The 16,205-nt window shown below is 33.1% G+C and overlaps 1 protein-coding gene across 1 annotated transcript; it reads left to right on the forward strand.

Annotated features, from left to right (window-relative positions):
• The first annotated feature begins 7,485 nt into the window (after positions 1–7,485).
• LOC110729729 (peptidyl-prolyl cis-trans isomerase FKBP42-like) lies at positions 7,486–13,087 on the forward strand. The gene is made up of 8 exons (XM_021909515.1): positions 7,486–7,647; positions 8,856–8,930; positions 9,484–9,666; positions 10,157–10,246; positions 11,067–11,251; positions 11,365–11,487; positions 11,584–11,736; positions 12,543–13,087. The coding sequence occupies exons 2-8, from the start codon at positions 8,894–8,896 to the stop codon at positions 12,867–12,869; spliced, it is 1,098 nt and encodes a 365-aa protein (XP_021765207.1). The 5' UTR covers positions 7,486–7,647; positions 8,856–8,893; the 3' UTR covers positions 12,870–13,087.
• The last annotated feature ends 3,118 nt before the right edge of the window (positions 13,088–16,205 follow it).

Raw genomic sequence — 16,205 nt, forward strand, 5'->3', positions numbered from 1 at the left:
ATATATATATATATATATATATATATATATATATATATATATATATATATATATATATATTAAGTCAAAACTATTATGTAAATAGTGAAAAAAGTCAAAGTACAACACTTATTAAAACACGAAGGGAGTATATTTTTATATAGTGTGAAAATAAAACTTATTTACTTCTTCAGTCGATACTTACGTCTTATATTCGATATGTGCTTTTTTTTTTTTTTTTTTTTTTATAAGTGTAAATGACTATGGGACAAGTAAATTGGATGAGAGTGTACATATAATTTTATTTCTCTTTTATTTGTCTCCCTTCCAAAATTGACAAACATTGCAAATGGCACCTTTACTTTTAGTTGCAAAAGTTGATCATGGTGTGTATTGTTTTGGTCACACAAACTCTGAACCGCTAAAAGAGGAATATTTTGGTTAACATAACAGTATTTTATGTATCTAATCAATTTTTATTTTTTTTTAATTAGATGACATAAGAAATTTCTATTAATATAATTCTAATGTCTTTTCTAACTTTAGTTTACCCCTTTTTTAAAGTTTGTCGCATGACTTTCATTTTCCATGCCTTAAGTATTGCAAGTAAGCATATAGAAATAATGAAATATAGAATGCTCCATAAGTCCATAACATAGAATAGGAAAGAATATGGTTATGACTAAGGGCTTGTTCACATTTACTAAAGTGAGATAAACTAAGCTAAAATGAATATATTATGAGAGATGGGAATTAAGAGCTGAACTGAATTGAACTGATTGGAGCTGAACTGGACTGAAATTAAGCTAAAGTGAGTAGACCCTAACCGTAGCCACATAATAAAGTTAATATTTTATGGAATAGAAGTGTTTTTTTTTTTTTTTTTCATTTTAAAAACTATTTTTCTAATTTTACATACTTTATTGCACTACATTGAAGAGTAAAGAGATGTTGAATTTTTAGATATCCGCTAACTCTTACTTCGTATTAGCTATTCGAAGTACTATTTTTTAAAAAATATACTTCGTATATTGTGACAACTGTCAGACCCTGTTTTCATCAGATTATTTTTAGTTCAGTTCAGTTCAGTTCATAATTTTCTTCTTTCATAAAATATTCATTTAAGTTCAGTTCAACTCTGTTAAGTTCATTTTAGTTCAGTTCAGCTCATTTTAGTCAGTGAAAACAGATCCTTAATTTAAGTTGAACAATCTATAACAGGTCAACTTAAGTCGTACTTTCTTTTTTTTTTGAAGAAAACTTGAGTCATACTCAATATTTGAGTAATGAGTTAGTTTTTTTATTTTCAATTATAAAGTTCGCGTAAAAATAATACTTCGTAAGAAATATAAGTTTATTTGAGTCCTATGTATACATACAATCTATATTCTATATCGATTACTACGATTTTAATATGAAATAATTGGTACACACAAAGACATTCATTGACGTGAATGTTATTCGAAGTATTGATTAATAAATTTCCATAACTGCCTCATTCAAATAATTTCAACACGAGAAGACTAAAGTATTATTTATACGAAGGTATATATTTTATGGATAACACTACTTAGATGCCTTGGATTAGTAGGATGGTCCTTGAGAGTGATGCACATGTCTTGGTATATTCCTGGTCAACTTTTTCAGACCCATATTCTTATATGATTAGTAAAAGTAGAATAATCTTTGTAGACTTGTAGAGGACAACGGTCCAATTCTTTAGTCCAACTGAACTTAAGAAAAATCATCATTTAATTTCGCAATAAACAAATAAGTACATTAACAATGGATAGAGTTGTGAGAGTTATAGATAACTCAAGCAGTTAGATCTTTTCTCTTGGTTCTAGAAAACATCTAGAAAACAACTTAAAATCGATTCTCATCTCCGTCCTTTATGAATCTCTTAACAACAAAAAAAAAAAAAAAAGTAGCGCTTTCAATTCAGAAGAAAATAAATAATATAAAAAGGCTCATGATTTTATCATTTTGGAATTATCATTGTGATAAAGTGGGCAAGCACTTCGTGAATGTTTTTCAATTATGATGCCATGAAAATTATTACTTCATACAAAATAAAATCATCATTTGCTTTTCAAAAGATCTTTTTGGGAAGGTGCCTCCTTGTTTGCATCTAAAAATAGATAAACAAAATGTATCTTGTGTGGGGAAATCAAACTATTCTAATGGAGTAGTACTATGTCTTTTTTATATATATATATATGAAACTAAAAATCATATACAAATATACAATATGTATGGAGTTGTCATATTTTGTTTTTTTTGGTGCAACGAGTTGTCATATTTTGTTGTTGCTATAAAAACAACTTTAAGATTAGAATTTTATGATACAAATATAAACTAATGTGGATTAATTAAAAGGAACACAAACACACAATTATCACTTCTTTAAGCCCATACTACTATACTATTATACTATTGTACACTATAATTGGAGTGACATGAAAAAGTTCATGTTTGGGCTCAAATTGTATATTTTAGCCTATATTAGGCTAGACTAGAAAAGGCATGCACCAGCCCAACTTGATATTAGCAATTTAGCATGCTTGAGTTTGACACACACTTTTCTACCCGAGAATCCGAAAATAGGCTCGCCCTGCTCCCTTGGCCCAAAATGGGACACTATATCGAAGGTTCAATCTGACTCGTGTTCACCTCTATATCATACTATCTCGAAATACTTCTTAAGAATTAATTTTAATTTGATAAATAAATACCCTTTGAGGAGAAATATCATACTATATCGAAGTACTTCTTAAGAATTAATTTTAATTTGATAAATAAATACCCCTTGAGGAGAAATAGCATATCATACTAAGTCATTTCTAAGAGTGTCGTTTATTCTCATGTATTTCACATAATAAAACTTTAAAAACTATTTTTATTGTAAATTGAACTAGACTAGTTTTTTTTTTTATCTCCTTTCCTTTCTAAATTTAGCTAATGGCCACTTATTTTCATAAAATATGATTTAAAAATAAGGTGAATATAAAGACCACCTAAACATGATCAAATTGACTGTATCTCATCACCCCAATCATAATATGCATTTGAAGACCCAAAAGTGAAACACAAGTAGTGATGATGTTGTTGAATCGATTTGCGATTTATTTCAAACCGAGTCGATCCCAACTTGATAATTGCTAGGCTCAACAATAAGATCAAGCAAATTAAGAGCACAGTGGTATTCCCTCCCGACAAACAAAACACCATTTGGGAACTCATCTACTGATTTCCTTTCACTAAAATGGGTCAACTTTTTTCATGAACTAATTATGTCCCAATCCACAAAATGAATGAGGCAAACCCAATTAATATTTTTTGTTGACAAAATTTGTCAATTTAATTGCAATATTGTAAATCAGTGAACTTTTTTTTAAAAACAACTGTTTATGAACAATATAGCTACTTAATCATAAAGATTAACTTGTATTTTCTCCAAAATAAAGTATACACATAAATATAATCCTCTGTTTAAATTTGTTTTTTTTTGAGAGATAATCCTCTGTATAATTAAGAAGGGGAATTCTTGTCCCTTTTAAATTTAGAAAATCTTGTCCAATTATGCTATACATAAGCATTAAATACAATCTTGAAAATTGTTTAAATTTAGAAGAAAAAAAAAAAAAAAACCACACACACACAAATTACACTGATTTACGCGTATTTTGTCATAAATTTCTAATTATATACCATTTTCAAAAGTATATTTAATACTTTTATGTAATCCTAAGCATTGTATTGTATATTCTTTCAAAAAAAATAAATAAAGAATTTTACTATATATAACATTTCTGGGGAATACGGCCGAAACCTCCAAAATTTCTCAAAATGTGAGGATATTAACATTTAATTTTAGAATTTTTTTGACTTTTTTTTCACCCGAAAATAAAAATTGCCAAAATGTTTACCGTTGTCCCTAATACCCTCCGGGAGTCCAATTGGCTGGCTGGAACCATCCAATTTGCCTTTAAACGACCAATTTACCGGTTTACAATTTGCACCAATTTCATTAAATCAAGCCTACCACGAACATTTATGACAACATAGAATGATCATATAAGGTTCCAAACGGAATTATATGACCCCCAGATGTATCCCCTAAAATCTCAATGTCTTTCGACACCGTGCCCCGAAACATTCGAAATTTCTCAAAAAGCGTGGATAGTAGACTTTAATTTTGAAATTTTTTGATTTTTTTTCGCCCAAAAATAAAAATTGCCGAAATATTTACCATGGTCCCTAATACCCTCTGGGAGTCCAATTGGGTGGGTGGAACCATCCAATTTGCCTTTGAACAACCAATTTGTCGGTTTACAACTTGCGCCGATTTCATTAATTACTCAAGCCTCCCACAATCATGTATTGACATCATATAATGATTATATATGGTTCCAAACGGCATTATATGACCCTGAGATGTATCCTATAGAATTTCAAGACTTTTCGACATCGGGCCCCAAAACCTCCAAAATTTCTCAAAAAACGTGTGGATATTAACCTTTTATTTTGGAATTTTTTGACTTTTTTTCGACCGAAAATAAAAATTGCCAAAATGTTTACCTTGGTACCTAATACCCTCCGTGAGTCCAATTGGGTGGGTGGAACCATCTTATTTGCCTTTAAACGACCAATTTACCGGTTTACAACTTGCTTCGATTTAATTAACTCAAGCCTAATACGAACATTTATGACAACATATAATGATCATATATGGTTCCAAACGACATTATATAACCCCGAGATGTATACCCTAAAATCTCAAAACTTTTTGACACCAGGCCTCGATACACCCCAAATTTCTCAAAAAGCGTGGATTTCAATTTTGGAAATTTATGACTTTTTTTCGCCCGGAAAAAAAAATTGCCGAAATGTTTACCATGGTCCCTAATATCCTCCAGGATTCCAATTGGGTGGGTGGAACCATCCAATTTGCCTTTAAACGACCAATTTACCAGTTTACAACTTGCACTGATTTCATTAACTCAAGTCAACCACGAACATTTATGACAACAAATAATGATCATATATGGTTCCAAACGACATTATATGATCCCAAGATATATCTCCATGAATTTCAAAACTTTTCGACACCGGACCCCGAAACTTCCAAAATTTCTAAAAAAGTGTGGATATTAGCCTTCAATTTTGGAATTTTTGACTTTTTTTTGCTCAGAAAGAAAAATTGTCGAAATATTTATCATGGTCCCTAATATCCTCCAGGATTCCAATTGGGTGGGTGGAACCATCCAATTGGCCTTTAAACGGCCATTTTATCGTTTTACAATTTCATCGATTTCATTAATTTAATCCTACCACGAACATATATTAAAACATATAATGATCATATATGGTTCCAAACGACATTATATGACCCCAAGATGTATCCCCCTAAAATCTCAAGCCTTTTCGACAGCGAGTCCCGAAATCTCCAAAATTTCTCAAAAAACGTGGATATTAGCTTTCAATTTTTTTTGACTTTTTTTCGCCTGTAAATGAAAATTACCGAAATGTTTACCATAGTCCCTAATACCCTCCGGGAGTCCAATTGGGTAGGTGGAACAATCAAATTTGCTTTTAAACGTCCAATTTACCGGTTTACAAACTTGCACCGATTTCATTAACTTAAGCCTACCACGAACATTTATCATAACATGTAATGATCATTTATGGTTCAAAACGGCATTATATGACCCCGAGATATATCCCCTAAAATCTCATTTCTTTTTGACATCGGGCCCCGAAACCTTCGAAATTTCTCAAAAAGCGTGGATAATTTAGCCTTCAATTTTGGAATTTTTTTGACCTTTTTTCGCCCGGAAATAAAAATTGTTGAAATGTTTACCATGGTCCCTAATATCCTCCGGGAGTCCAATTGGGTGGGTGGAACCATCCAATTTGCCTTTAAACGACCAATTTACCGGCTTACAACTTGCACTGATTTCATTAATTCAAGCCTACCACGAACATTTATGACAACAAAGAATGATCATATATGATTTCAAACGACATTATATGACCCAAGATGTATCCCATAGAATTTCAAGACTTTTCGACATCGGGCCCCGAAACCTCCAAAATTTCTCAAAAAGCGTGGATATTAGCCTTCAATTTTGGATTTATTTTTTGACTTTTTTTAGCTCGAAAATAAAAAATGCCGAAATGTTTAACATGGTCCCTAATACCCTCCGGGAGTCCAATTAGGTGTGTGGAACCATCTTACTTGCTTTTAAATGACTAATTTAACGGTTTACAACTTGCAACGATTTACCGGTTTACAATAGCCAATTTAATTAACTTGCACCGAACCCGACTTGAACCGAAATTGACCCAAACCCGTTTCAACCCGTCAAAACCCGAATTCAACCCGACTTGCATTGTTACTAATCTGAATTCAACTCGACCCATTCCTAGCCCGACCCGAATTTAACCCAACCTGTTACAAACCCGACCTGAAATCAATCCGACTTTTTATTGACCTGACCCAAATTCAACGTGACTTTTTATTGATCTGACATGAATTTTACCAGACCTATTACTTCCCGACTCAAAAATTCAACACGATCAGTTACTAAGCCGACTCGAAATTAACACGACTTATTATTGACCCGACTTAAATTCAACTCAAATTGTTCCTGACCCGATTTCAAATCACCTTAAATGCAATTTAGACCACGTTATTATTGTTGATTAAAGCATTTTGTCTAGGGAGACCATGTCGGTCCAGCCCAGTAAAAGAAAGGAGCATCATCCTCAAATTTAAGAGTTAAATATAATATATATTTGTTGTTTGGTCAATGGAGATAATTATCTTCCTAAATTATAGATGATAGTTTCCTAGTTTATTGCCATATATATTATAGTTAAAAGAAATAATTAGCTTGATAAAAATGATAATTATCTATTTGTAGTTAGTTGAACTCGAATATGACATGACTTGGAAATGACCCGACCGAATTGTAACCTGCAAATTATTGATCTGAACATAACGAACCCGACTTGAATTCGAGGATGATCCGACTTGGAAATGACCCAACCTGATTATAACCTGCAAATTATTGACTTGAACCGAACACGACTTGAATTCGAAAATGACCCTACTTGAAAATTACTTGACCTGATTATAATCCGCAAATTATTGACTTGAATGGAACTCGACTCAAACCCGAGAATGGCCCAACCTGATTCTAACCCGCAAATTATTGATTTGAATTGAACGCTACTCGAACCCGTTTCAACCCGAATTAAACCCGACCTATTGTTCACCCGACCCGAATGTAACTCGACCTAAACCCGAAAAGAAGTATGACCCGACCCAAGCATGACCCAAGCCAAACCTGACCCGCATAGGTTATGAATTTAATCCGACCCGACCCAAACCCGACCCGTTTTGACTATACAGAGCATATACGGTGAAAACCGTAAATTATACTCTGTATTGGTATTTCACTCTTCAATTTTGACTGCGTAACACTGTAATCCAGCCACCTTTGTTCAACTTTAAGAGCGTGACTTCCACACACACTCTCTCTCTCTCTTTCTTTCAACAGTCCTCTCAGTGGTGCTACCTTTGACGCCGATTCCTCAGCTTTTCTCTTCTACCATCGGAAACTTATATCCGGCGAAATTCCCGCCATTTGCGCCACCCTTGTAAGCCGCCTCTCCCTTCTCTCTTTATCAATTCTCCGCCTATTACAAACAAGAAAGAAAATTTGGATACCCAGATTTACGAATACATGTTCTAATATACTAAACTATGATTTCTGATATGAAGTTGTAATTATAACTATTTAGTATGGTTTGAAACATTTTGATTGTATGCCAATGTGGAAATTCTTCAATTTGATATGAATTTGATGTGATATGATTTTATTGAAGTATGATGATTATTTTTGAACAAATCATATTGGTAATTTAATTGTTTTAAGTGGTTAGATTGTTGTAAACCCAATAAGAATTATTGAAGGGTTTTTGAATTTAATTTATGTTGTGGTTTATGTATTTTAGTTCGTCTTAGATGTGATTTCACTTTCGGAACGTTATTCTTGTTCAGTGAGATTAGTGAAGTACATGAAATTAAAATTTAAGAGTGTCTATGGAAAGTTTGGGTTGAAATTGATTCTTATTTCGACATAGATATACAAGATCAGTTTTTAAGACGAGGGTAGTAAAAAGATAATTGAGAAATAGATTGAATTTGGGAAGCTGTTATGTTATTGAAATGTTGGTTATCTATCCACTATGGGTATTGAATCTAATCAATTGTAGAATGCAAATGGAATCTTGTGGTTATGTCGATCTTGGAATGTGACTCGATGCTGTAAAATTATGCCTTTGAATATGTTTATAAAGCAACAATGTGGTCATAATTCATTGGTATTGTGTAATGTGTTGTGATGTCTTAAGGAGGGAACTTTTGCTGGATGAACGTGTAGAGAGAGAAGAAAATCTAGGGGAAAGCGAAGGGATTAAGTGAAATGAGGTTGATGTGATAGATAGGGATGATTTGTATTTAACTTCATGGAAAAAGGAGAAAAAAATTTGGGACGTCCATATGAGAGAAGTGTGAAAACCATTGCTGATTGAAGTACATCATTGTAGATTGAATAATGAATATGGGTCATTGGTTGACTATTGTAGACTTGTGTCTGGCACTGGAAATGGAGATTGCGGCAATGCCAATGTTTGATCATAAATTGAGAAACAAAATTATATTCAGAAGCTAAATGTTCCTTATATTTTATTCATTTCATGCATAAATTGGGGTTTTAAAATTTCACTATTCAATTCAAGGGATTAATTTTCATTTTAAGTTTGGAATTAACAAAGTTTTGATATGAGCTTGGTTTGTTAAACAGGTACTGCAAAAGACCCCATTGTGCTATTATAAAAAAAAATGGAGGATGAAGTAGAGCAACAGAGTCAATTAGTAGGTACAGATTTTCCTATATTTAACCTTTTTTTTTTGGGATTAAGGCTTTGTTGCTGTTGTTGTTGCTATTGTTGGGATATGTTTATGCAAGACTGTTATGCATCTTCCAGTGTCCCTTTTGAAGTTTCTAGTGTTGCTTTCTTCTATGGGAATCAAATTCTCCTATTGCTATAACTTTTATGCCAATTTTGACTTATGTATGGGATTTCTGGAGAAGGGAGAAGGTCCATGTGACTTAGACAGACAGGGTTAGTGAAGCTTTGAGTTGAACCTTTGGGATTGGAGGTAGCATTTTGAGCTCTATGGAGTATATTTATTTTTATATATGTATTTTTTTTTCTATGGATTGTTGCATTATACTATAATGTCTGATTCAATAATTTTCAATTTTAAATTTGAGTCAATTCAACGTTGTTTTACTACCAGATTGAAAGTTTTATACTACCTGTGAAGTCATGCTAGGAAATTCTGTGGTACAGTCCTATGAATCATTGTCTTTTAGATTCTGGAGTTCTATCTTTTTAAACATCTCAGATTGCCGTTCTCCTATGTAGGTGAAGATGGAGAGAATGATATTGTTACTGAGAAGGCAGCATTTACTCACGAGGAGCCACATCAAGATGGTACTACCCCCCCAAAATCAGATGCTGAAATTGAGGTTCTTCATGAGAAAGTTACCAAGCAAATTATTAAGGAAGGCCATGGTGAAAAACCATCCAAATATTCCACATGCTTTGGTCAGTATTCTGTCACAGCCTTCCTTCTAAAAATGCTGATTTTGCTGAGCATTCAATTTGTTGGAAAATATTTTTCTTCATTGTTCGTATAGATGGCAATACTTTCACCTTTCATTGTCTTAAAGTACCATACCATGTCTATTATAACTTCATGACACTTGATGTTCTTCTTTTGAGGAAAACTTAAAACAATTTTACTGGTACTCTCCATTTTTTTAATCTATATATTTAGTAATCGTATTATTTTTTTTATGATACTCTTGGTCTTGAAATGCACCTGTGACATAAATTGATAAAATTTTGTTTGGCACATCTCCGTTGCTCTAAATCGTGATTTTATGTGTCATTTTTTTTTTTCACATGGCTATTTTACAGTTTCAAAATAAGGTTTTGGTAGTTACTTAGTACTGTACTTGCGGAGAGTAAAATCAGCTTCTCATTTCTCCCTTCATAGCCCTTATATGATTGTGTATTTCTCCCCTTCTGATAGTGCATTATAGGGCGTGGACTGAGAGCACACAACACAAGTTTGAAGACACATGGCTGGAGCAACGGCCAGTAGAACTAGTTCTGGGCAAAGGTATTTCTTTTTGTTTGGCTATGAGATGATATATTAACTTGTTACATACTAAATGCTGGTTTATCAACTATGCTTGCTTTGGCTCTGGTGTTTTCCAATCAGACTACACTTCTTTGATGAAGGTAAAGGTTACTTCAAATTTTTGTTTAATTAAGGCACCTAGAATATATTGCAGCCTCACTTTTTTACAACTGGATGCAAATTGAATTATATATTACAAAAAATCCTGCAACGCGTTATTGGACAATGTTCTGTTTTCTTGCTGAAAGTGAATTAAAGGTTCATGTAAGGACTTAAGGGGTCATTGAAAGATTTGAATGTATGACTTATGAGGCACTGACTTGAAGGTTTATAACACCTGCCACTGCTAGCTTGTCTATTACAGTATTACCTGACTATCTATAAGTGTATACCTGTATTGTGATATAAATTTCATCATCCTATTGTGGTTACCATCTCTCTTTTCCCACCTCACACCTGTGCTTATGTTACAAGCACATATCAAGAGCTGCTGCACCTGACTTCAGTGCATGTCCATGCATGTATTCTGGATTTAGACTCCATGAACTGTCCCAATTCCAAATGCTTAGTGTCGTGTCTCCCTGTCATCATTGAAATTTGTTGAAGAAAATGTTATCTGATGTGAACATTTGTGGCATTATCTCACTTGTCTTAAGCTATAAATGTAACAGAGTTTCTGAAAGCATTTTAGTTGCAAGTTTTTGTATTTAGTTGAGTAGTTGACCTTGATGATATTCTTCCACTCATCTGGACTGTAGATATACAATACTGAACAGGAATTATTGTTTTATTTTGACAGAGAAGAAAGAGATGGAAGGCTTAAGAATTGGTATCTCAAGCATGAAGTCTGGAGAACGTGCCCTTATACATGTTGGTTGGGAACTAGGCTATGGAAAAGAAGGAAGTTTCTCCTTTCCAAATGTTCCACCCATGGCAGATATTATTTATGAAGCTGAACTCATTGGTTTTGATGAAACCAAAGAAGTAAGTATGGAATTATCTGACAGATTTAATATTAATCGTGTTGTGTTATCTGGAAGTTGTTTATTTTTCCTTTTCATCTATATATATTAAATTAAACGGTAAATGTGATGTAGGGTAAACCACGCAGTGACATGACAGTTGAGGAAAGGATTGGTGCTGCAGATCGCAGAAGGATGGATGGCAATGCTTTATTCATGGAAGATAAACCGGAGGAAGCCATACAACAGTATGAAATGGTTACTTCCTTGATCCATATTATTGTCATGTCTTGTTTTTGCTTCATATTAGATCTTAAATATTTAATATAAATGTGTTATCTCCTGATGCATTAGGCAATAGCATATATGGGAGATGATTTCATGTTCCAGCTTTTTGGAAAGTACCATGATATGGCTTTGGCTGTCAAGAATCCTTGTCATCTCAACATGGCTGCATGTTTTATTAAGCTCAAGCAATATGAGGATGCCATTATGCAATGCGGCATTGTGAGTTACTTCTCTCACAATCTCATTAAAGAGTTCACCTTGTCTTTCCTGATTTGGTAATACAATGCTACTGCTAAGGCATTAAAAAGTTCTGGCATTACTAACAGCATTACAGAAAAGCTCTTTGGGGGTCCGTTATTTTAATATGTGAAAAATTCCTTTCATATGAACTATACAGCCTTGATTTCTGTACTTTTCCTCAATTTAGCTTCTCAGCATGATTGTCTATGCAGTACTAAGTATATGTCAGGTTCTGTTAATAAGCATATAAGTCCTGGATCTGTTTTGCTCTTCCTCGTGATAATATAAAGCATATTGCTAGCCTCAGATTAGGATATACATATATCCAGTGTTAATGGAGTCAGGACCTATATATATTTGTAATTTTGTATCATGCATTTGTGTTGGTGGTACCAAAGGCCTGTCTTTGAAAGTGAGGACCTATGTTTATGTATCATCCATACTTCCCTTCAAAAGTTTCTCATAGACCAAAAGCATTTTAGCAATTATCACATCATCTCTTTTTTTTTTTCCTTGTATATATCAAGTTTGAATCCTGAAGCAGTGTACAGAAGCTACTATATGACTTATTTTGTTTAGTAGTAAATCCGACAAACAATGTCAGTTTTGTTTTTTTTGGATGAACTTGGGTCTTCAACCCTTCATTACTACTACTACTACTGCTACTATGTGTTATATATGAAGTGTGAAGTAGACTTTATAATAGTTGGTAAGCTTCAGTTATCTACTTTCTGTGCCCCATCTATTGACACTGAATACTTGCTGGATGATTCACTCACTGTTAGGTCTTAGCTGAGGATGGAAACAATGTGAAAGCTCTGTATAGACGAGGAAAAGCAAGAGCAGAACTTGGGCAAACAGAAGCAGCAAGAGAAGATCTTCTTAAGGCTCGCAAATATGCTCCTACTGACAAAGCAATTGTGAGGGAGTTGCAGTTGCTTGCTGAGCATGAAAAGGTTGTCTATCAGAAGCAGAAAGAGATGTACAAAGGCATACTAGGACCAAGACCTGAACCCAAGCCCCAAAAAACCAATTGGTTAGCTTTCTTTTTTCAATGGTTAGTCTCGTTATTCTATAGGATTTTTAACCGAAAAACACAGAAAAATGAATAATTTAATATGTGGCTCCCAAAGATGGTCTGTAGCTAGCCTTGAACCAAGCCAGAATGGTTTTCGGCTGTCAAACTGTTATTGAATATCTAAATACTAGTTACTTTGTATGTTATGGAGTATTTTTGAAACTTGAATTGCTGTTCCATGTATCAGATACCTTTGCTGAATGAAGCTTGTTTTGTTATAATGTGACAAAGGGAGTAAGTTAAATTGAAAAACAATTCGACCCTTTATTGACCCAGACCACTATTTCATAGTACTTTCTAACCTAGTAAACCCGTCATAAATCGCCCAATAGCCAGGAGTATTAAGCATATGACCATCAAAGTCGCGACTCATTGTATGAACTGATTATAATTAAGTCTATGATGATGGACAAGAGCACATGATTATTTTTGACATATGATAATATAGTTCACTATTTGTGTGGCTAATATATAGGGGCCAGTTTGATACTTATTATTGGCTGCAATTTCTTTGTTGGAAGTTTTATTGTTACAAATACAATCGTACGTACCTCACATCACACAATTGCCACCTTCTTGCATTAAACCAAAAAATAAAATCCAGCCCCAATAAATAAATATGTTTCTGGACAGTTACTAATCAAACAATAAATACCTTGCTAGCCAAGAGCCCAAGACAAATTTACTCCATTCACATGATCAAAAAGTCAGCCATTAGGTTGAACTAGCTAGCTTTGCTTAAGGACCCATCAAATTATTACATGTGGCGAAACCGAAAAATGATTTCACATTTAACATTTATTAGTAAATTTATGAATTATTATTAAAATTAATTAGACGTATTAAAACTAAACAAACAGGTATTCATAAAATTAAATTGTATTGGTTTCTAAAAATGATAAATACTGTTATTGTCGCTGTCTTTAAACGTTATACATGTTGTGAAAATGGCATGCATGATTGACCTACTCCAATATCACTTGAATGAAAATTGCAAGAGCAGGATTGTGATGCGGAACATCGGCTTTAAATTCTTCCCCCAATAAGAATTAGTGATTTATGAAGTGGACAGAATCATTTGGACAAATCAATAACTAATCTTGTAAAATGATAAGATATTGTATAACAGTCAAGAACATTCTAGATATGGGCACTGATCCTATGTCCTGATTTTCATTTAATATTTCGTGCATTATTGTATACCTCTTTCTACCACTTTTTGGTTGGTATATGAGTTGTATAACATATTAAAATCCAAGAAGACCAAGATCTTGCAACATCAAAATTATTATCATAATTATTACTATTATTACGGATTATTATTAATATTTTTGCTATTATTATTATTATTATTATTAAAATTGGGAGATCGATTATAGTTAAGTAGTTGATGAATTTTCCTCATATACACATGCTAACATGATTACAAGTTTATTATTTTTCTCCGCCTACCACCCAATTGGGTAGGTGAGATTTTAACTATTAAATGTTGTTGTTTTAAGAGCACATATGACAATAATCATAATTAATTTGGGAGCCTCATATTTGAAACAATTCTAATATTCAATAACAAACTTTCATCAATGTACTTTTTCCCAAAGATTAATTTACTTAACTAGATACAATCATTATAAGTTCATAACTCATCCATCTTTTGAGAATTTGTTTGCCAATACTTTTTTTATACAAGCATAGTTAAATTAGCTTTTGATAATAACGTAAGAATTTGTAAATATAGCTTTTAAAACACAATTATACAGAGTATATTAAATATGAAGTATTAAGTTATATTTCAATTCATATTTATCATATTATAAAGGACTTGCTCTACATCTAATTGTCGTAATCCTAAATTCAGGACTTGCTCTACATCTAATTGTCGTAACCCATAATCCTATCGTGGTCCGTAGGAATCACAATCCAATTCTTGTCTTAGCATTATATTGACGTTTTTCTCCAATATATCTTGCACAACGCTTTCGCCTATACGGTTAAGGAAACGATCGGGTCAGTCTAAACATGAAGTAGTTAGCTATTAATGAAAAATAAATTTACTCAACGGTTCAAGATTTTCACTCATAAATTGCCTTCCCCACTAACTCCCATAGTCCCATGCATGAAAGGACCAAAATGCCCTCTAGTATCACAAAAATAGCTGGAGACCCAGAAAGTTTTCATCTAGAAAAACACAGTCAACTACTGTACTCTATTGGTCCCTTTTTATCTGCTCTAATTATAGGACCATGAAATTTAACTAGAATGTGAAACAATTTGAAAAGGACTAATATAAAATAGAAAAGGAAACTGTTAGAGGACTAATTCAACCAAAAGCTTAAGCTGATGGTTGAGACCCAAGAATAAGTTTTATAATCTATCAGAAGCAATATTTTAGAGAAAGAGGGGAAAAAATCATTGTCATTTTCGAGATTTTATATGCTTATTGGTAGGCTTGTTATAATTTCAAACCAATTTTTATGACTTCGGAATTGAAGCACCCTGCACATTCATGTTAAGTTTTGAATTATTATTATTTTTTTTCCTGGAATTGATCCAAAGTGTAGATTATAGCTTTAATTTTAGAGGAATTTCAACTTTTCATATTCAGAAATAATAGAGAAGAGTGGAAAAAGTAGGCTTGTTATGATTTCAAACTAATTTTAGGACTCCGGAATTAAAGCACCCTGCACATTCATTTTAAGTTTGGAATTTTTTTTTTTCTTGAAATTGATCCGAAAGTGTAGATTATAGCTTTAATTTTAGAGGAATTTCAACTTTTCATATTCAGAAATAATAGAGAAGAGTGGAAAAAAAAAATCCCATGATACCCTAGGAGACTACTTGGGTTGTAGGAACCATCCACTTTGCTACTTAGTTATCAATTTAACTTGTTACAAAAATGTCTTCCCATCAATGCCTTAACTTTTATGTGACTAATTAATAGACGTAGATGGTTCCAAATATGACTAATTGATAGACGTAGATTGTATGATGTATCCTTACTTGAATTTTAGACAACTCGTCCCAAGAATATTTTAAAATTATACAATTTCGTGAATTATAGCCATTATAAAGCCTCTAGACAACACTTTCACTCTTTCAGGTCATGCACCATCCATCATTCAAGATGATTCCCTATGCACCATGAGGGCCTCAGGGTGTTGGGTTGTTTATCCTAAGCCCCACATGTAAGAAATAAAGAAGAGATGACTTCCTTATGATTAGAAGAATATCTCATTAATATCATATGTGTCAAATGTGTGTTAGACTCAAAGCGGACAATATCATATGAATGTGGCGTGCAGCCCAACGAGGTGGGTGACCTAGGCCCAACATATACTTTACATGGCCTTGGCTTAGTGAACACTAGACC

Source organism: Chenopodium quinoa, unplaced genomic scaffold, assembly GCF_001683475.1.
Source record: "Chenopodium quinoa cultivar QQ74 unplaced genomic scaffold, ASM168347v1, whole genome shotgun sequence".
In the NCBI taxonomy this organism is placed as follows: Eukaryota; Viridiplantae; Streptophyta; class Magnoliopsida; order Caryophyllales; family Amaranthaceae; genus Chenopodium; species Chenopodium quinoa.

Bases quoted from the DNA above. Each gene is read 5' to 3' on its own strand.
- LOC110729729 (XM_021909515.1), top strand. From the start codon at position 8,894: ATGGAGGATGAAGTAGAGCAACAGAGTCAATTAGTAG. The intron at 9,667-10,156 runs GTCAGTATTCTG...CCCTTCTGATAG, and splicing joins CAAATATTCCACATGCTTTG to TGCATTATAGGGCGTGGACT. The intron at 11,252-11,364 runs GTAAGTATGGAA...AATGTGATGTAG, and splicing joins GTTTTGATGAAACCAAAGAA to GGTAAACCACGCAGTGACAT.